A 22,956-nucleotide genomic window follows, 5' to 3' on the forward strand; every position below is an offset into this window, starting at 1 on the left:
TGGTTTTGCAGCTGGTGATGTATATTGGCCAGGTAACCAAAGAGATCTTGAAGTGGCCCCGCCCCTTCTCCCCTCCTGTCGTGAAACTCGAGAAGAGAGTGATTGCTGAATATGGGATGCCGTCCACCCACGCCATGGCAGCCACGGCCATCTCCTTCACCCTCCTTATCTCTAGCATGGACAGGTACCAGGTGAGACAGTGACTCTTCCTCTCCACCACTTACCACCATCCACACAGTAAGGGAGCAAAGAGGGGTTTTGCTTCAGGACTTCAGGGCAAAGAGGTGTTTTGCTTTTTTTTTTTTTTGAAGGACGATGAAACTTATGAAGTAAAGATGGGGGAACACTTATTGAACAGTGATGATTTCTTTATAAATGAAGTGACCATATGATTTAGTGTCCAAAGCAGGTTATGCCCAACAGTGAAACTGGACACCATTTATAAAACGAGCATCACTGGGCTGTGTGGTCTCCCCCTTCTGGAAGCATTTCCACCCTGAGCTACTTGACCAGATGGCTCTTAAGTCACTGCCTGTGCCCTCTGTTTGCAAGAGATGTGAGGGGCTGATGATCCTGGTAAATGACTCTCCAGGGTGGAGATGATTTCACCAAATCCTCAAGCCTGATACCCCAGGGCCCAGGGTGAAATAGAATCTGGGCTCAAATTAGCTGCCAAAGATGCATCTGCCCTTTCTCAGGGCTCAACCAGTAGAAATAATCAGTCCACATTTTCTAGAAAGCTTTTCTAAATGACAGGAGATTAATGAGTGTTGAAAATAGAATTTCACTTATTATCTGCTTAAATGCCAATTGTAGCAAGACCTTTTCAAAGTTGTATACTATTGGGAATTTCACAGTAGTCCAGGGGTTAAGACCTTGGTGCCTGGATGCAATGCCTGATCGGGGAACTAAGATCCCAGAAGCCATGTAGCACAGCTGAAAAATAAATAAAAGTTATATGATTACGTTAATGAAGATTTATTTTTCTTATCTGAGAACTCTTGCTCTATTTTGGTGCTTAATTTCAGAAATTGTATCTTTTACCTGTTGGAAATTTTAGATTTTGTTAACACTAGCAGTCTCATGTGTAAATGACAGCATTGCTTCTCCTGCCCTGTTTACACCAAAAACCCAGAGGCATTCCATGTTTCAGGTTGTAGATAAAACAGGAGGCTTGTTTTGGGTTTGGGAGAGAACAAGATTAGTGTCAGGTCCTGACCCCACCTGGTTTTCTATCTGGTCACTTGGGATTAGACTTCAGTGGGAAAGGGACAAGTATAGGATTATATCTGACTGTGTGCTCAGTCATGTCTGACTTTTGTGACCCCATGGACTATAGCCCACCAGGCTTCTCTGTCCATGGGATTCTCCAGGCAAGAATACTGAGGTGGGTTGCCATTTTCTACTCCAGGGGATCTTCCTGACCCAGGGTTTGAAGCTGCATCTCTTGCGTCTCTTACACTGGTAGGCGAATTCTTTACCACTGTTCCACCTGGGAGGCCCCCATACCACTCTTGATCTTAGCCAACTTAAATGTCATGCCAGGATTTAAAAAAAAAAAAAAGTCTTAGCCCCCCCAGTACTGTTGGAGTTTATTGAATGCAGATTTCTGAGCTATGTTGTACTGTCCCCATGCCATCTGTCCCAGAAGGACATGGTGCTCCCACCACTCGCCCCATCACTGGAAGCTGTCAGCATCCAGAGAAGCCTGTGAACTTGCTTCTCTTAGGAAAAAAAGCAAGTGGTGCTGACTGCAGGAAAGCAACAACAGTCATTTATATGCTTATTTTAAGGCCGCCTGTATCTTCTTACTTCTTTACAGCTCATATGATATAAGGCCTGAATTGTTATGGACTTCTTTTCCTATTTAATTTTTAGTGATAAATATATTTAGCTAGTTTGGTTCTTTACTCTTTACTTTATTTAAATATGTGTTTAGGCTAATACCCAGCCTCTGAATTGTGACTGCATTAGCTCATTTGTTTTTAACACTTTTTCAATTAAAATCCGAGACCCAGTTAACGATAAGTCTTCAGAAAAGAGATACAACCCTATATCATTGTACTCAGATGTTACATTGGAAAGCACATGTTGGCTTGGACTCAGAAGATGTGGCTTCTTGTTTAGACTGTCACTGTTGGCTGTGTGACCACTGCACCTCCTTGAGCCCTGGCTTCTGTTGGGAGGACCAAATGTGATGATCGATGGGCAAGCATCTTTGTGCAAAAGTTCAGAACTAATGCAACTTATCAAGGTTAAGGGTTTCCTCATTTGTAGACTGGGGCTAACAATAGACTGTACTTCATAGGGTTCTGTGAAGATAAAATGAGAGTGACTGTAAGGTGCGTCACGTATTATAGACAGTTCTGTATCATCCTTATCCTTAGCACCGTGGAAGACCACAGACATTAGTACTTGAAGCAACTGGATTATCTCTCTACATCTAATTCATAAGCATATCTGTGTGTTCCTTATATGACTTATCATTAGCCAGATTCCTCCAACTGTTTTCATTACTCATCCTCAAATGTCAAGATTCACTGAAGTCTGGACTTTTGCCTTGACAACTGTACAAATATGCCAGTCTTAGCTTGGCCATTGTTCCCAGACTTCCCTATGAATCCAGTTGTTGCCAAGCTTTATCTTCACAGCACATCTTGGGAAGGTAGCTGGTTGGACTTTGTAAAATTATAGCACCATCCATATACCTTGCCTCTTGGAAATACTGTATATTTCACAAGTTTTAAATATAGGTAGAAATAAAAAATTGTTTACTCCACTAAAACTTTCAGTACAATAGCTATGGTCAAGTCCCAGTGTGTCTTATTTGCATGTCAGTATATTGTGAAACTTCCTTCCAGAAGTACATTCCTAGGCATTTTCTCCTTCTCTTTCCTTAGTTTTCCCATTTTTTTGAGTGATTTTAGATCATCAAACTACTGGCCTAAGGAATATGAGATTAAGACTAGGAGTTAATGGATCAGAAACCCCTTCCCTTCTACAACATCAAATTGTGTGTGTCTGAGCCTGATCTAATGCCTTGTTTTCTCTCCTTCCCCTGCAGTATCCCTTTGTTTTGGGACTGATGATGGCTGTGGTGTTTTCCACGTTGGTGGGTCTCAGCCGACTTTATACTGGGATGCACACGGTCCTGGTAAGGCTTTGTGGGCAAGTCTTGGGGTAATATCTGAATAGGAGTGTAGCCACGGTGTCAGTGTGTTCTTCATACTATATGATTATAAAGCTATTTGCATTTCATAAGAAGGCCAGTGAAGGCTATCATTTTATTTCCCATCAGGCCAATGAATTAGGAAATGATTATCTTAAGGCACCTGTATAATAATAGTAATGAATCATTAAGATACTATCAAGTAGGCTGGTCTGGGCTAGACTGGCTAGAACGGCAATGAAGATTCAGGTAATTTGTTTACATGCTGGCTTACTGATGATGAAGCAGGCAGTGCAGAAACACACCCAGGGTCAGGGATGTTGAGTGATCGATGAAGTTCTTCACTTAGGTCCTCCAGAAATGGTTCTGAAATTCAGGGGTCTTAGCTGCCCTTCATGATAGGAGTCCCACCGGATCAGAAGAGCCCAGCATCATGGGCTTGCTTCCTTCCATAGTGGGTTTGCATTTAAAGAGCTGTCTACCTTTTTTTTTTCCCCCCACCATATTAGGAATTTTTTTCAGAGCTGCCACAGTTAGCACAGTTGAAATGATTCAATTCTATTTCCTAGGGTGCCAGCCATCTGCCTAGGAGTTCCAGAGCATAACGCTGGCCATGGCTTACCATGGGCACTATTTATCATGGTAATTGGTGATAGATTTCTTTAAAAAGGACCAGGCCCTTGCTAATTGTGTTACTCTCCATATGAAGCTCAACAATTGGATTAGGCTAAGGCCTCAGAGGGAAAGGCCAGCCTTCACTGGCCTTCTTGTTTCTCCCCTTGTGCCTGACCTTGGTCATCCAGGGGTGGGGGGTGGAAGGACAGAAGCCACAGAGGGGAACAGATGTGGGGAGAGGGTTTGTCAAAATGGGCAGAAGCAGAGAATGGGAAGGAAAATAAACCCAGAGTCCAAGAGTTTATGGCTGCATGGGATGCTTTCCTCTTTAAAAAAAGAAAAAAAAATTGATTCATTTTTGACTGTGCTCGGTCTTTGTTGCTGCACATGGGATTTCTCTAGTGGCAATGAGCAGGTGGGGGGCCACTCTCTTGTTGCGGAGCACAAGGCTCTGGGGCACACGGGCTCAGCTGCTCCGCGGCAGGTGGGGTCTTCCTGGACCAGGGATCGAACCCGTGTCTCCTGCATTGGCAGGTGGATTCACAAGCACTGGACCACCAGGGAAGCCCCATGCTTTCCTCTCAAGACAAACAAACAAAACAAAACAAATTCTAACTCCAAGGAAAGTGGGGACCTGAGTGGAATTGGGACAGAACCCAGGGTGAGGCCAGGAAGGCAGGAAATCGAAGAGGTGCCAAACAACTCTGGAATCAAGAGAAATGATTTTCAGGCAATACTTTAAAAACAAAAAAAAAAAATCAAAATCAACGCTGAAATTTTCCATGATGAACAAAACATCCCAGTTTGAAATAAACTCCTGCCTGTGTGTGACCTTGCTGACTTTGCACCATGCTGGTCTTGGAGTGCACTCTAGGATGCAAGGGGTGTGAAAATATGACACAACTGTTAGGGGTCAGGCTTATTATCTACCTACCAAGACAGGTCCCTGCTGTTCCCGTCCCACCACACTGTGTGTGGCGTGGCTCCTAAGACTTCAGGGGAAAAGGGGAGGAGTGCATTCTCAATTTGCTACCCCACTGCACCTCATCATAAAGGGGTCCTCTCCAAGTGCGTCCACAGGCTGGAATATGGAACAAAGCAGAACTCTCTTGGGTGTTTGAGTATTTCTTTTATCCGGGGCAACTTTTTAATTTCCATAGGTTTTATTAAAAAGTGATCTTAGGAACTCAGGTTAAAATTAAAACCAAAGGAAACATGAGACTGTGGGGCTGCAGACATGAATAGAGGGCACAGAAAGCTCTGGATTCAATAAGAATCTAGCTACATGTCTATCTTTAGTTCTGAAAGTAGGTTAGGGGATGGAGAAGCACAAATCTGCGGGGAAGATCATTAAGGCCTCTCTTTGTTATGTGAGGAATGGATCCCCCCACCCATTTCAGAAAATCTGTCCCAGGAGAAGCTAGAACAAGGGGTATGTGTGTGTGTGTGCGTGCGCTCAGTCGCTCAGCCATGTCTAACACTGTAGTCACAGCTATTCCTCCCACCCCCATCCTGCACCACCATTGGCGTCCAGGGACATCCTTCACTTGCAAAGTGTTGTCTCATAAAGATCGGAGACCCTGGGCTTCTCTGGCAGTCCAGTGGTTAAAACCCAAGTCTACTGCCTTGCAGGTGGATTCTTTACCACTGAGCCCCCTGGAAAGCCCATGGCCCAGGGTAGGATGATACGTAATTTCTTGTAGCAAAAGCAAATGTTTTTAATAGAAAGATGGAGTTGAATTATGGATTTGCTGTCTTCTCTATTTAGCAGCAACTTAGTAAGCTTCTTGGCTCCGATGGTAAAGGGTCTGCCTGCAATGCAGGAGACCCAGGTTCAATCCCTGGATTGAGAAGATCCCCTGGAGAAGGAAATGGCAACCCACTCTAGTATTCTTGCCTGGAAAATCTCGTGGACAGAGGAGCCTGGCAGACTGTAGTCCATGGGGTTGCAAAGAGTCTGACATGACTTAGCCACTAACACTAGTAAGTTCTACAGGCTACAGGCTTGGAGCTAGATCTGGAAAATAGTTGGGTAAATAAAACCTACCAAGTCTGTTGATAGAGTCAGACACATGAGCTTCTGATTACTGGCTCTAATGAGTATTATAATTAGCTTAGAACAGCTAAATCAGGCCAGGCCAACTAGGTGGCGTGACTCCGCTTGGACCCCTCACGTTCTCCACAAACTAGTGGTTCTCAACCTTGGCTACACATTCAAATCCCATGGAAAACTTTTCAAAAATATTTGGACACCCAGATTTACAGCAGCAGCATTATTTACAATAGCCAAAAGGTAAAAGCCAGCCACGTGTCCACTGATGGATGAATGGATAAATAATATGTGATTCACACATACAATGGAATATTATTCAGCCTTGAAAAGGAAGGAAATTCTGACGCACACTACAGCATGGAAGAAACTTGAAGACATCATGCTAAGTGAAACAAACCAATCACCGAAGACAGATGCAATATGATTCTGCATATATGATGTCCTTAGAGAGTCAAATTCACAAAGTCAGAAAGTAAAGTCATGTCCAACTCTTTGCAACCCATGGACTATAGCCTGCCAGGCTCCTCTGTCCATGGGACTTTCCAGGCATGGAAGTCCCATACTGAAGTGGGTTGCCATGTCCTCCTGCATGGGAGCTTCCTGACCCAGGGATCGAACCTGGCTGTCTTATATCTCCTGCATTGGCAGGCAGATTCTTTATCACTAGTGCCACCTGGGATTCCCACAGAACATAAAAGTAGAAGGTGGTCGCCAAAACGTGAGGAAGAACAGGGAGTTATTGTTTAATGGGGTACAGAGTTTTAGTTTAGGGTGATGAAAAAGTTCTGCAGGTGGATAGCAGTGATGGTTGGGCAACAATGTAAATGTTCTTAATACCATTGAACTATACGCTTTGAAATGGTTAAGATGACAAATTTTATGTTATGAGTTATGTGTTTAACCACAGTAAAAGATACAGTCCTATGCATTGGTGTTTTTTCAGAGCTCCTTGGTTGGTCTTAAGGTACAGCCAGGGTTGACAGCCATTGACTAGACTGTCCTTTAGAACTGGGCATGGGCACAGGCCTGGACAGAAGAGGAAGGTGCGGACAGTGCTGCATGGGCACCGACTGTGTCCGCAGCCTGAATGGCTCTAATCACACCCAGCGTGGGGGCTCGCAGCACACAGATCCTCCAGGAGGCTGCCAGCCTCGTGTGAATGGCTCTCCTCCGTGCTCTGTAGTGACCTAAGTGGGCAGGAAGTCCCAAAACAAGGTGATATATGTATTCACACAGCTGAATCACTTGGCTTTAGAGCAGAAACTAACACAGCCTTGTAAAGCAACTCTACTCCAATAAAACTTAATATCAGAAAATTTGGTGACATTACATGGGACACTTTCTGTCCTTCCACTTGTAATAGTGTTTTATAGATAGTAACTTCTGAGTAGACTGGGAACAGTGTATTTTGAGCGATGGCAAGGAATCCATAAAACTACTTTTTGGTGACCAAAGACTGATTTTTTTCCTACTAAAACTACTGTTTAAGCCTTGTTTCTTGATGCCTTGTCAAATGTCTATATGTTGTGTTTCGGTGTCATATCTTTTTGCCTTTTCATACTGTTCATGGGATTCTCGAGAATACTGAAGTGGTTTCCCTTTTCCAGTGGACCACATTTCGTCAGCACCCTCCACCACGACTCATCCGTTTTGGGTGGCCCTACGTGGCATGGCTCATGGTTTCATTGAGTTAGACTCATTGGAAAAGACCCTGATGCTGGGAAAGATTGAAGGCAGGAGGAGAAGGGGATGACAGAGGATGAGATGATTGGATAGCGTCACTGACTTGATGGACATGAGTTTGAGCAAGCTCCAGGAGTTGGTGTTGGACAGGGAAGCCTGGCGTGCTGCAGTCCATGGGGTCATAAGGAGTCAGACATGACTGAGCGACTGAACTGAACTATATGTCAAGTACAGTAATTGAAACTGTTGATGATAGAAATAATTTAATATACCTTAAAAAAAAATTGGTTCTCCATGCATCAAGAGGAGGAACAGCTCATGGAGAGCAGTCATTTCCTTCTCTTGCCTATTAAGACATCCTTCCCATCAGGGATGAGTGGTCTGCTGTTATGTCAAGGCTTCTGGACGGGCTCAGCTGACTCCTGGGCAGGCCTGAGTGAAGCGTGGGGAGGGACTGAACCCACACGCGGTGTTGCCATCTGGCCAGACCAGCCCTAGCATTGCTTCCTTCTGCCAGGACGCCTGAGTAAGAAACCAGGGCACCACCCTCGCTCCTCACACCCATCAGTCAGGTAGTCACCAAGTCAAATTAGTTCTGACTCTTAAAGATGTCATAGAGCTGTCCTTACTATTTCCAAATCCGATGATGCCCTTCCATGCACGGAGACATTTCTAAAGCTCCTACTGACTGTGAAGCGTGACACGGGTAGTCCCAACAGGGGGCTCTGGGCAACCGACCTTTGAGAGCAGGCAGCATTATCTATGGGCTTCCCTCCTGGCTCAGATGGTAGAGAATCCCTCTGCAATGCAGGAGACCTGGATTCAAGCCTTGGATCAGAAAGGTCCCCGGAAAAGGGAATGGCAACCCACTCCAGCATTCTTGCCTGGAGAAGCCCATGGACAGAGGATATATACAGAGTCAGACACAACTGAGCGACTAACAGTTACTTACTTACTAGAACTATTGATGGCAAAACGTGGAAATAAAACACAGGGGCCCTGGTGACATTCTTGTCCCACACCGGGGGCCACCCTACCTCTAAGCTGGCTATTCTTTTTTGCCCAAGCTGATTTTTGTTAAAATCTTACATTTCCCATAGTAAGAAGCATCCTCACCAATGGTTTAGAGAAATAATTTTTTAGTGTATAATTTCATGTTCTCTTGGTTTACAAAGTAAATCAGTTACAGCCAGCTGAAGAGGCAGGGTAGAGGGTAGAATATTTTGGAAAGATGGGGTAGCCCGTGGAATCCAACACAGATGGGACTGAACAACCAAGCCTCACATGTGTCTTCCTCTCCCTGTAGAGTGCCTCTGTGCACAGAACCCAGCTCCCAACAGCTTTCTCTGTCAGATCCAGGCCTTCACTTGGAGAGATGAAACTGATTGAACTGGGCGTTACCCTGGGACATGGGAGCCTGGCCAGGGGGACAGGGTCACAGAGCAGAAAGAAGGCCCCAGAAGCCACCCCTGTGGGCTGCAAAGACAGTGCCCAAAGAGCAAGAACTAGAAAAACAACCCAGTAAGTTGGCCATAATTGAGAATGCCCAAACTCAAGTGGTCACCATGTGCATGAGGCAGGATGCCTTGAATACAAATAGAAACCAACTCAAACTTGTATAAGCTTGACAGGAAATGGTTTTTATAACCACAGCATATACCATAGGAAGAGCAGAGGTGCAGGTGACCACTAGGAGAGTGGGGCCCAGGGTCTAGATCTTTAGCTGGAAATGTCCCTCCCTTTTTCCCAAAGTCATCTCTGCATCTTTCCACATGGTGGATCCATCCTTTTGGGTTGCCTTCCCTCTAAGGCTAGACTCAGGGCTTAAATTCTTTCTGTTTTACTCCTGAAAGGATTGCAGTGGGAAGACTTTCAGAAAAAGTGTCTAATTGGCCTAGGCTGGATTATTAGCCTTTTGCTGCACCAAACACTGTCCAAGGGGACGCAAGGGGGTGTGATTAGACTAGTGGGTCAGGAGTCATCCTGTGTGAGCAAGGACTGTGACTGGTAGTGATGGGTAAAGTTAGCATGTCAGAGGAACCTTTCTGGTAGTGATGGGTAAAGTTAGCATGTCAGAGGAACCTTTCTCTAAAGTCTGTTGCCAGAAGATGAAAACAGGCAAAGTACCAGTGGTGTACTTTGTACATTGACATCATTGCATTTTCCTATTGTTTTAGACTCAAAAACTGGGATGTTGTATTTGTGGGAAGAGGACGAGAGAAATTCAGGAAGGCTGATTGTACTATGTTTGTAATGCCTAAAATTAATCAACTTACACAGAATTGATTTTAGGTCTTTTAACTGATAACACAATCATCCCCCAATACATTGACAGTAAAATTAGAGTTTTGTTATTGTTAGCTTAGTGAATAATTGTTTCATTATTTTGAACTTGGATTAGCTGAAAGTCTGCTCTATTTTATTGTCTCTAAACTGCTTGATCTGTGAATAATTATATAGATATTAGGTTTTGTTTGCTTACTCATTTATTTTTCCCCTAAATATTGCTTTAGTTTTGGTTGGAGTTGGAGGATGTTGAAATGGTTTCTCAAATATTAAATTATCTGCAGACCATACAAAACTATGTTCTGGCTTTGGACTAGAGCATTTGGGGTGTGTTTTTTTCAAGTTCTTTGAAATTAAAAAAAAAAAAGACTTCAAACTGCCTTACTTAATATAGAGAAAAAAGCTAATTGTAATATAAATTATACCCTACAAAGCTCTGTTTTGTTGGATGAGTTAGTTACTGAGATAAAAAAGGACTTTGGTTACGTTTCTATGCATCAGTTACTATGTTATTATGTGCATTGTTTTCTCTTTACCTTGGTGAGGAATATTTGTATGCTTTCATTAAAATAGAGGATTATTTCTGGTTTCAGAATTAATAAGTACTCCCAGTAAAACCCTCATGTCCTCTTGTTTTTAAAGTTGTTGTATATATGTGTATGTTTAAGACAAAATAGTTATTATTCAATCCACCACAGGACGAGTTTAGGCAGCCATGTTAGGATAATGCGAAAGGAAATGAAAGTATTTTATGTTTTTGTATTAAATGAAACAAAATCAGGACTTTGCACAATTTCTAGCAAGAACTGCTCTTGATACATATTCCTAACAAGAAGCATAGGGAAATTAATTTTTTACCTGCTTTCTCAGTGCTATCTAAAAGGCCACTGTTGGGTCAGCTTTTCCCAGGTATTCCATAAGTGTGAGGCTCATAGATGACTGGGGATGCCCTAAATCTAGGAGGGAGAACTGGACTGAGCCTTGAGTGAAGCCCACAGCAGATATACAGCGACAGAAGCTGGTCCAAGCACCAGAATCACGTGGAGTTCAGAGGTTCCTCAGGGCAGTGAGCCAAACCCTGAAGGTCAGGTACAGGCGCAGACTGGTCCTAGCCCAGTTTGCCTCAGACCAGAAGCCACTCTTTTCTTCCTGCTGCAATGAAAACTGGTTGACCTCTACATTCTGTGAGCTGGAGCCTCAAAAGCTGCTTCAGTAGATTGTGTTGTCAGACGTGCTGAAAAGAAAGTGAAAGTCAGTCCGACTCTTTGCGACCCCATGGCCTATATAGTCCATGGAATTCTCCAGGCTGGAATACTAGAGTGGGTAACCTTTCCCTTCTCCAGGGGATCTTCCCAACGCAGGGATCGAACCCAGGTCTCCCTCATTGTGGGCAGATTCTTTACCAGTTGAGCCACAAAGGAAGCCCAGACATGCTGGAGTGTGACAATTGCCCATTAGCCTGACAAGGGGTAGGAGGTCAGGGAACTCTGAGGCTAATGACAGGGCAGCCAAGCCAAACGGACTAGGCCTGCAGCTACAGAGATGGTCCCTTGAAGCTCGGTGGACAGGAGAGGTGGTGATGAGGAAGCCAGTAGTTTATCTCAGTAAGAAAGACCCCAGAGTGTCTATGTATCCCCGACTGCTGAAGAGGGAGTTCGGGTCAGTGCTTAAGGTCTCTATTGTATTGAGAGTGCATTCATTTTTCTCCAACACATGAAAAACAAGCACATTCAGAGACAGAGCATGGATTCCAGACGTGGCATTACTGTGGCTTGTATTTTATGATCCACGGAAGTCCAGGGTACCAGTAAAATAAGAGTAAGGGATTGGATTAAAATCCCTTGGATTTTAAATTGGATTGGATTAAATCCAGTCCCTTTCATAGAAGCCAGTCTCCATATTTCTTTCTTTTTGAATAGGAGTGTATTACAGTCTCCTTGAAAGTGAAGGTTTTCTGTAAGCTTCTAACTGTATGCCCCCCCACTTTTTTTTTTTTTTTAAAGAAAATTAAATTTATTTCTCACACCAGAAACCAGAGTGGTCCAGACTGGTGGGGCACCTGAGGATCTGGCTTCTTCCCATCTTGTAATCAGATGCCTCTCTTAATGGAAAAAGCACTGTCTTCAATATTTGTTTGTGAAGTTAACTTTTGTAAAATGAGTCAGACCTTCCCATTTTTTTATACAATATTTTAAAAAGATTCTTTGACCCTCTGGGGAATATATACATAAATGTCTGCCATTATGATCGCTATTGCTGTGACATTCCTGGAAATACTGGTATGCACTGGCCCTTTATTTTCATTGTATCTCTCTAAGTTATTACTATTTTGTCCTGCAACCAAAGAAAAGGGAGATGACATGGTTTCCTGTGATTCCTCAACTGCCCATTGAAGCCAGAGAACAAAGCTTTATTTATGAAGCAAATCCAGTCATAGGGAAAAAAAAATTAATCTAGTTTCCTAAACTGTTCACCTCCTTCAGAAAGCAGATGTACCCCTTGGAAAAGAAGAATCCGGAACTTCCATGACAGTCCAGCAGTTAAGATTCCATGCTTCCAATGCATGGGGTGCAGGTTCGATCCCTGGTCAGGGAACTAAGATCCCACATGCTGCGTGGGGCAGCCAAAAAATAACAAATTTGAAAAAGAAAAGAGGAATCCTACATATTTAATATCAGTAGTTTAAAACCATGAAGGCAGAAGCAAACCCAATGTGCTAGGGGCAAGGTAACTTTGTCTGCCTCACCTAGGAAGGCTCCCACAGTCTTCATGTTGTCTCAAAAAGCATTTGGAAAAATTAGAAAATATAAGTGAATATTTATATAAACATAAAATAGATAAAGACCTTTCTTGTCATGTATTAAATGGAATAATTCATGAAAGATTAGATGAACTGCTTACATACATTTTTTAGAAGCTTCCATATGTAACAAAATGAAACTCATTGGTAAAAACATAATGTATTAAGTGATAGACAAAGAATTAATGTAATATAAGGAATCAATGAGTAAAAGCTCAACATAAAAACAGGCAATTCCCAAAAGAAAAATGTCCAAAAAATAGAAAGAACCAATTCCACCTGTATTTATAGAGATATTTTAAAAAGTCATAAAAGAAGCACAAATATTAATAAAAGTGAGATGTCATTTAAAAATTTTTGCTTGTGAGATTGGTAAAAAAATTAAAAGATGGCAATTCATGTTGACGAGGGGTTGAGTAATGAGATATTCTCATATGAGGGACCATTTCATGAGATAGGTATCATAAGCAGTAAAATATATGATTCATACCTTTTGATTTAGGAATTCTTTGAGAATTTTTTTTCTATTATTTATTGCAGTATAGTTGCTTCACAATGTTCTGTTAGCTTCTACTGTTTAGCAAAATTGAGAATTTACCCTAAAGGACAATTGAACAAATACATACATTTGAATAAGGTTAGAGTGTTATTTAAAATAGGGAAACAGGGAAAGCAATTCAATGTGTAACAATAAGAAACTGCCAGGTTAAATTAGCTATATATCAAGATGTAGAACAATATTCAGCTATTTAACACCATGTAATTAAATATTTATTGGTTTATAGCAATTTTGTTCATAATCTCTAAAAACTGGAAACAGTGCAAATGCCCTTCAACTAGTAAATTGATTAACAAACCTTGGTACATCCATACAATGGATTTTATTCCAAAATAGTGATAGTGAAAGTCACTCAGTTGTGTCCGACTCTTTGTGACCCCCTTGGAATTCTCCAGGCTAGAATACTGGAGTGGGTAGCCTTTTCCCTCTCCAGGGGTTCTTTCAAACTCAGGTCTCCCGCATTGCAGGTGGATTCTTTACCAGCTGAGTCACAAGGGAAGCCCAAGAATACTGGAGTGGGTGGCCTATCCCTTCTCCAGGGGATCTTGCTGACTCAGGATCGAACTGGGGTCTCCTGCATTGCAGGTGGATCCTTTACCAACTGAGCTATGAGGGAAACCCCCATATTCCACAATAATGAGGAGCTAACTGCTGTTTCATGCAATATGTTGGATGGTCCTCTTTTTTTCTTATAGGTTTATTGAGATATTACTGATCATATTGAACACATGTAAATTTAAGGTGTTTAATGTAATTAGATATAGATATATATTGCAAAATGGAAATCCCATGGACAGAAGAGCGTGGCAGGCTACAGTCCATGGGGTCGCAAGAGTTGGACACAACTTAGCAATTAAATCACCAACCACAAAAGAAGTTAGTTAATACCCCTGTCCCCTCACATAATTACCTGTTTTTGTTTTTGGTAGTGATAAGATTTACCATCTGCTCTTTTACAACTTCCAAGCATGTAGTACAGTATAATACCATTTGTTAATTATAAACACCAGGCTTTTCATTAGATCCCCAGACCTTGTTCATCTTATAGTTGGAAGTTTGTACCCTTTGACTAACAACTCCGCATTTCTTCACCATCAAGCTTTAGGCAACCATGATTCTACTGTTTCTGAATTCAGTTTTTTTAGATTTCATGTATAAGTAAGATCATATAGTATTTGTCTGATGTATTTTACTTAGCATAAATGCCTGTAAAGTTTATCAAATCTGTTGCAAAAGGCAGGATTTCCTTTTTTTTTAATGGCAATATAGATGCAGATAAAGATGGGCTTTCCTCATTGTTTAGATGGTAAAGAATCTGCCTGCAATGCAGCAGAGCCAGGTTCAATCCCTGGGTTGGGAAGATCCCCTGGAGAAGGGAATGGCAACCCACTCCAGTATTCTAGCCTGGAGAATCTCATGGACAGAGGAGCCTGGCAGACTGTAGTCCCTGGGGTCACAAAGAGTTAGACACAACTGAGTGACTATCGGTTTCACTTTCAAGCAGTTTGTGACAAGTGTTCTGCCTCTCCTCAACCCAATACACAGTAGTATATAAAGATTCTTAAACATTTGAAATCAAAGAAACTAGTACTTACCCAAGGCTGTATCCCATTCAGTTCAGTCAAGGAAATTCTAAATTCTTACTTTAAAATGCATTGTAGGTCTCTGGCCAACCCTTTATAATCTCCTTGAAGATTTCTGAATCTCAAATTGTTTTCTTTTTCCTGCTTTGTGTTTCTGGACTCCTCCCTAACAACTATCGATGGGTGATTGATAAATGCTAACTAAACAACAGAATTTTATTTAGCAGTAACAAAAGCCCAAGATGCTATATTAGAGCACAAAATAGAAGCAACTCTAGGTGTTTTTAATAAAGTGAAATTTGTTTTGTCTGCACTGTGTGGCATGCAGAACTTCTCTGACTAGGGATAGAACCCACGCTCCCTGCCATGGAAGCAGAACTCTTAACCACCCGACCTCCAGGAAAGTCCTAGAAAAGTGGAATTTAATACAGGGGATGGAGTGCTTACAAAATGTCAGAAGGACTTGATGAGCAGGGAGAACCCACTGTTCTCTCTGTCACCCAGAAGTCAAAGTGCTGCTAGCGACTTGTCACCACCAGCCCCATCCATAACCTTTATTTCCAGGCACTCACCAACCAAATGAGCTGATGGCTAGGCTAGAGCCTCTAGATGGCTTTTGTTGCCTCTGAGAAGCCAGGAGCTGGAGTCCTCAGACCTGTTGCTGCAACTCACCTTCCTATGACGTTCCATCTCTTTTCCACTTTCTGTCCTGAGATGCTCCATCTCTTTGCCACTTTCCAGATTCCATAAGAGTGCATCTAAATGGTGGAACCTGATTTCCAAAGGAACCAAAGAGATGTTTTGATCTTTCCCACAGCCTGAGTTCAAGGGAAGGTGGGAGTGGACAGGGGGTGCTAGTTGACAATTTCCATTGTGCTTTGGTAGTCTGGTACATTCCTCTGAGCATCCCTGTGGGAAATACTGCTTAGGATCATTTCCTAGGAGCAGGTGTCCTAGGGAAAACTGTGATATTTTGCCAAATGAAAAGGCAAGAATGTGAATATTCTGACATTTGTTTTTTTTAACATTATATACAAATATTTCTATTCCAGTAGATAAAAGGACACATGAAAGATTTTCATTCAAAGTCCCTTAAGGTTGTCTAGCATTTTAATGCATAAATATCACTTTCACAGCAGTAACAGCAGCTATAATATAAGCATATGATTGGTTATATTCATGCCTGTCTGTCCCAGTAGATTTTGAGTCTCTTGTAGCTAAGAATCTTATTTTTCTCCCTTGGTATGCCCCACAATTCCCAACAGAGTGCCTGACCCTAAGTGCACAGTAAATGTCAAGTGAATTGTAGAAGATATCAACTGTCATCTGTTCATAAATCAGTCTCTCTTATTTCTTCATACTTTACTGACTCAGATTTGAGAAGATTCAGCCATTAGTCTGAATATTGCATTCACTGTAGATCAGATGAGAGCACGTCTAACATTCCTTTTTAAAAATTTATTTCTGGCTGCATTGGGTGTTCATTGCTGTGCATAGGCTTTCTCTAGCGGCAAACAAGGGCTACTGTTCATTGCATTGCCCAGGTCTCACCGGGCAGGGGCGTCTCTTATTGCAGAGCACAGGCTCTGGGGCACATGGGCTTCAGTAGCTGTGACTCAAAGGCTCTAGAGCTCAGGCTTAGTAGCTGTGGCTGATAGGCTTAGGTGCCCTGCAGCATGTGAGATCTTCCCGGACCAGGAATCGAACCCGTGTGCCCTGGATTGACAGGTGGATTCTTTACCCCTGACCCAGCAGGGAAGTCTCCCATATTTAATATTCTTTCTCAACATCATTTTGTTTTGCCTTTAAGAATAAACTTGTGAGAAGTTCAATAGAGGGTGGCATGCAATCGTAAATACTGTGCAGGCATGGATGCTCCATTTCAAAGATTCTAGAACTCCCAGAAGTTGAATGTGTCAGGACTCTTGACATGTAAAAAGGGTACCCTGGAACAGTGGTCAACAGCATGAAGCTTTAAGGCTCTTTGAGAGATCAATTCTCAGGAGAAGAGTATCTGAAGACATGGTCCTTCAGTGCTTCACACCTTTCATCTAATAAATGTGGTGGTGATGATATAGCCAGAGATGGAGAGAAAATTCTGCCATTCTTAGTGGACTTGAGAGTTTTATAGAGAGAAAACCTGTGTAAGTAGTTCATAGAGGATAAGAAAAGATAAGTAAGCACACCTGAGGAATCACCACCCAGGTTACTGTCGACATAGCATGACCGGTATCTCAGAAGTCCCCGTGTCCTTTACTCTGCATCTCCTCCAAGGTACCCACTCCCCATGAACCTATGAACTTCATGTAAATGGAATTGTACAGTATGCTTTCCTCAGCACTGGGCTGCTTTTGCTGTTTTGTTTGTGATCCCTGGTCAGTAAAGAATCTGCCTGCAATGCAAGACACCCAAGTTCTATCCTTGGGTCAGGAAGATCCCCTGAGAAGGGAATGGGCTGCCCATTCCAGTATTCTTGCCTGGGAAATCCCCAAAGAGAAACCTGGAGGGCTACAATCCACAGAATCGCAAGAGTTGAACACAACTTAGCAACAAAACCATCACCACCACCTACATTGTATGTCATTTCAGTTCATTGATTTTTATTCTTAGATTGTATTAAATCACAGAACTATAGCCCAGTTTACTTATCTCTTTTATCACTGATGGATGTTTGGGTTGTTCCAGTTTGATGGTATTGTGAATGATGCAAAGCTTTCTCTGATGTGCCTTTTAGAGCATAGATGTGTGTTTTAGTGTTGAATATGAAAATTGAAGTGGCTCATTAAGATAAGTTCAGCTTGCAGATGTCCAGTTGTGTTTTCTGAAGAATTGTACCAGTTTATGCCCCTACCAGTTGATGTGTAAGCTTTCCAGTTCTCCACATTCTTGCCAGTCCTTGCTAATGTAAATCATTTTCCTTCCCCTCTCTCCCCCCCGCCCCCCGCAAACTTTAAGCTTTTTATTTTGTATTGGAGTATCACTGATTAACAATGTTGTGATAGTTTCAGATGAACAGCTAAGGGACTCAGCAGATACATACATGTATCCATTCTCCCACCCAAGCTGGCACATAACATTGAGCAGAGTTCCATGTGCTATATAGTAGGTCCTTGTTGGTTATCCGTTTTAAATGTAGCAGTGTGTACATGGCCCTCCCAAACTCCGTAACTACCCCTTCCCCTGGCAACAGTAAGTTCCTTTTCTAAGTCTGTGAGTTTCTTTCTGTTCTGGAAGTAAGTTCATTTGTAGCACTGCTTTTTAGGTTCCACATATAATGGAGGTCATACGCTACTTCTCCTTCTCTGGCTGGCTGACTTCGCTCAGTATGACACTCTAGGTCCATCCATGTTGCTGCAAATGGCATTGTTTTATTCTTTATAATGGCTGGGTAGTATTCCACTGTATATATGTACCATACACTCATCCATTCTTTAGCCATGGACGTTCAGGTTGCTTCCATGTCTTGGCTATTGTAAACAGTGCTGCAATGAACACTGGAGTGCATGTATCCTTTTGGATCAGAGTTTTCTCCGAATATGCCCAGGAGTGGAACTGCAGGGTCATATGGTAGCTCTATTCTTAGTTTTTTAAGGAACCTCCATACTGTTCTCCATAGCAGCTGTACCAATTTACATTCCCACCAACTGTGTAGGAGGGTTCCATTTTCTCCACACCCTCTTCAGCATTTGTGGATTTTTTGATAGCAGCCATTCTGACTGGTGTGAGATGATAACCTCATTGTAGTTTTGAGCTGCATTTCTCTAATAACTATGTTGAATATCTTTTCATGTGCCTATCGGCCAACTGTATGTCCTTCTTGGAAAAATATCTGTTCAGGGCTTCTGCCTATTTTTTGAGTGGGTTGTTTGTTTTGATGGTGTTAAGTGTCATAAGCTGTTTGTAAATTTTGGAGGCTAATTCCTATTGCTCATTTTAATTTTAGCCATTCTAACAGGGGTGTTAACAGCACTGCTGTGTGCTTTCATTTTGTTTGTTTTTTTCTGATGAATCCGGCCCCTTTTGATGCTTTATCAGTCATTTATACATCCTCTTTGGTGGGATGCCTATTTATCTTTGACCATTTTTTAATTGGATTGTTTGTCTTTATTGATTTATTGATAAGTCACTGGTCAGATAAATGTATTGCGAATTTCTTTTCCCATTCTCTGGCTTGACTTTCTACTCTTGGTGGATTTTTTTTTTTTGGTGGGGGCTGTGCTGGGTCTTAGTTGCAGCACGCGGGATCTAGTTGCCTGACCGGGAATCAAACCCGGGCCCCCTACGTTGGGAGTGTGGAGTCTTAACCACTGGGCCCCCAGGGAAGTCCCTTGGTGGTATCTTTAAATGAACAGAAGTTATTGATTTTAACCTGCTCCAGTTATCAATCTTTACCTGTGTTTACAACTTTTTGTGTCCTGTTTTAAGATATTTTTGCCTGCCACTAGGTCATGAAAATACTCTCATAGTTTGAAAAGATTTATTAGTTTGCTTTTCTTTCTTAGATCTACAGTCTTCTTGGAATTAATTTTGTGATCCATTTTTATTCTATAGATTTACTGTATATACTCAGCATTATTTATTGAAAATTCAGATTGTCTTTTTTCCACTAGCTGAAGTATCAACTTTGTCATAAATCAAATGACCTTATACACTCTCTATATTTGTATATATACTCACTACTCTTTTCCATTAGTTTAATGGTCTGTCTTCATGCCAATACCACTCTCTCTTTTTCTTTTTTTTACATTTTATTTATTTGTTCATTTGTGGCTGCACTGGATCTTCATTGCTGCGCATGGGCTTGCTTTGTTTGTGGTGAATGGGGGCCACTGTCTAGTGTGTGGGCTTCTCACTGCACTGGCTTCTCTTGTTGCTGAGTGCGGGATCTAGTCATGAGGGCTTCAGTAGCTGCGGCTCCCAGGCTCTCTCTCTATATATATATACACATATCTATAGATGTGGCGCACAGGCCTTCTTGCCCCTCGGCACATGGGATTTCTCTGGACCAGGGATCAAACCCCTGCATTGGTAGGCAGATTCTTAACCACTGGACCACTAGGGAAGTTCCCTACTCTCTTATTTATTATTATAAATTTATAATTATTTATATATATAAATATATATTATATATATATTTATAATTGTATATATATAATTATTATATATTATTATTATAAGTCTCCTACTCTCTTATTATAAGTCTTGATGTCAGCTAGTAAAAGTCCTCAACTTTGTTCTTTCTGAAAACTATTTTTTATTATTCTTGGCTCTTTGGATTTCCATGTGGCTTTTGGAACCAGTTTGTCATTTTCTCCAATGCTAAACTTTTAATTGGGATTGTATTGACTCTAATAGATCAACTTGGGAGAATTGACTTCTTTTGTAGTAGTGAGTTTTTAAATTCATGGCCTTGTACTGGTGGTGGTGATTTAGTTGCTAAGTCATGTCTGACTCTTGTGACCCCATGGACTGAAGCCTGCCAGGCTCCTCTCTCCATGGAATTCTCTAGGCAAGAATACTGGAGTGGGTTGCCATTTCCTCCTCTGGGGGTTCTTCCCCACCCGCAGATGATCATAAGCTCAATAATGTGATTGTTTACTCTGTAGCCGTCTTGCATATTATATATTAGATTTATTGTTATGTATTAATATGTTGATGAAAATTGTATTTGTTTCACTTTCTAATTATTTATAGCCCTTTTGTATAAATACAGTTGATCCTTGTACATTGACATATCTAGTGATGTTGGTAAATTCAATTAATTCCATTAATTGCTTGAATGTTCTTTTGGATTTTCTGCTTAACACAATTATGTAATTGGTGAACAATACCAAATTTACTTTTTCTTTAATATTTACTTCTTTTGTTTGCTTTATCATGTGGGCTTAGGTTTCCAGTATGATGCTGAATAGAAATGATGATGTGGTTATTCTTGTTTCTAAACTCAGAGAGAAAGTATTTTATATTTCATCTTTAAGGATGATGTTAGCTACAGATTTTTTTGTTGGTACCATTTATCAGTGTTAGAAAGTATTCTTTTTTTTTTTTTAGAAAGTATTCTTTTAGACCTGATTTGCTATGAGTTTGAGTTTGTTTTTTTAAAATCCTAAATAGTATTGGATTTTCTTAAGTGATTTTTTGTATCTCTTAACATGATCATATTCCAAGATGATTCTCTTTTCATTTCTGAATCTGTATTCTTTTTTGATCAATTTTTTTAAAGGATCTATCCATTTTAGTAATCTTTTTAAAGAAACAACTTTTTGTTTTCTCAATTTTCTCCATTGTATATGTATTAATTTTTGTTGTTTATTATTTTCATCCTTCTTTCAGCATTACTTTGCTGTTATTTCTAGAATATTTGAAGTTGATTTTTAGCCCTCCTTTTGCAGGATATCATTTAAGGCTCTACATTTGCCTCTAAAAATATGGTTAGTTGCAACATATAAATATGAATTATTTTTTCATTGTCATTTATTTGGAAATATTTTTTAATTTACCCTATTGTCTACTTAGAAGTATGTTACTTAAATTTCCAAGTATTTGGGAATTTTCTAATTGTTGTTTTAAATTTTATTTCTCACCTAATTTCCCTCTAGTCAGAGAAGGTACTCTATATATAGACTTCCATTTCTTAAAATTTGTTGAGATTTATTTCCCCACAATTTGTTGTATTTTGTGTAGTTGCTGCATTGGGTGTTTTATATGTTAAGTCATGTTTAAAATTATTTTCAAAGTCCTGTATCCTCATTGATTATTTTTTCCTGCTTGTTCTCTGAATTGCTGAGAGAGGTGTATAACTCACTATGTTAATTATTCACTATGTTGATTACATAGGTGTATTACTCACTATGGTTGTGAGTTTGTCTCTTTCTCCTTTTAGTCTGTCCTTCTTCACATATTTTGAAATATTGTGAAGCTATATTATTTGGTACATACAGTTTTTTTAAATTGTTGTCTCTCTGATAGTTGGCCCTTTCACCATTATGAAATGTCCTTTTTGTCTCTAGTAATGTTTCCTGTCCCAAAACCTACTTTGTCTAATATTAATATAGCAACACCAGCTTTGTTTTCATGAGCATTTGCAAAGCATTTTTCATCCTTTCACTTTTTACCTTTTCTGTATCCTAATATTTGCATTGTGATTCTTATGTATGGTATGTAGTTGGGTTTTATATTTTAATTTAGCTTGACAACCTTCCTTTTTAATTGGTATATTTAGTCTATTGTCGCTTAATGTAATCTGATATATTTGGATTTAAATCTACTGCATTGCTCTTTGTTAACTTTCTCCCCCTGTTCTTCATCTCTTCTTTTGCTTTCTTGTGTATTAATCTAGTAATTTTAATTCTCCCTTTACCCTTCCTCTATTAGCCTGTTATAAAGTCTGCATAATTCTTTTAGAGGTCCCCCAAGAGATTATAATACATATCCTTGATTTATAAGCATCAAATGCAAGTACCTTTACTACTTCCTGAAAAGAATGGGTTATTAAATGACATTTAGTTCTACAAATATTTGCCCTCAAGGATTTATTTTTTATTGTTGTATATTTAATATAATTTTAAGTTTATCCACATATTTATCCTTTCTGTTGTTCCTCATTCCTTCCTACAGTTTTATTCTTCCATCTGGCATCTCATTCCTTCTGCCTAAAGTAACTCTATTTAGCATATATCTTCTGGTAGTGAGTTCTCTCAGTTTTTGTTTTTTCTGGAAATGTCTTCATTTCATTTCTATCTTGCTAGGTTTAGAGTTCTCTGAGTCATTTCCTCTAGTGTCCCTGAACTGGAATCTTACCACTCCCACTTGCCTACAGTGTACACTTAAATCAGTGAAGCCATCTTGGTCATATGGCAGTGAGTTTCCGGGTTTCATACCTGCCAAGCAAGAATGATTATTTTTAAAATTATGGATAATCCATTAGGATAAGCTTTTGGGAGGGCACTTTGTAGACTGTATAAAGATCTAAAGTGTACATTTATAGCCTTCTAAACTACTTAGCCTATTCCCCAATGCATATAATGACACAGGTGTAAAAGTAAAAATAATAGCAACCATTTATAAAGTACTTATCTGCTAGGCACCATTTAAGTGCTTTACATGTTTTAATGACTCATTAGTGTAATTAACAGTGACCCTATGAGGGTACTGTTATTATTCCAGATTTACAGATGAGATTAAGAAACCTGACCAAGATTATATAGT

General features: G+C 40.6%; 1 protein-coding gene across 2 annotated transcripts in view; it reads left to right on the forward strand.

Annotated features, from left to right (window-relative positions):
• SGPP2 (sphingosine-1-phosphate phosphatase 2) overlaps positions 1–22,956 on the forward strand; it is a 147,111-nt gene that overhangs the window by 106,161 nt on the left and 17,994 nt on the right. Inside the window, exons 3-4 of one of the 2 annotated variants that reach the window (XM_020910762.2) lie at positions 12–191; positions 3,065–3,154. In XM_020910762.2, coding sequence (XP_020766421.2) covers positions 12–191; positions 3,065–3,154 — 270 coding nt within the window. The remainder of the gene's footprint in view (positions 1–11; positions 192–3,064; positions 3,155–22,956) is intronic. The other variant, XM_070458704.1, reaches the window with a different exon arrangement.

This window comes from Odocoileus virginianus, chromosome 30, assembly GCF_023699985.2.
Source record: "Odocoileus virginianus isolate 20LAN1187 ecotype Illinois chromosome 30, Ovbor_1.2, whole genome shotgun sequence".
Classification (NCBI taxonomy): domain Eukaryota; kingdom Metazoa; phylum Chordata; class Mammalia; order Artiodactyla; family Cervidae; genus Odocoileus; species Odocoileus virginianus.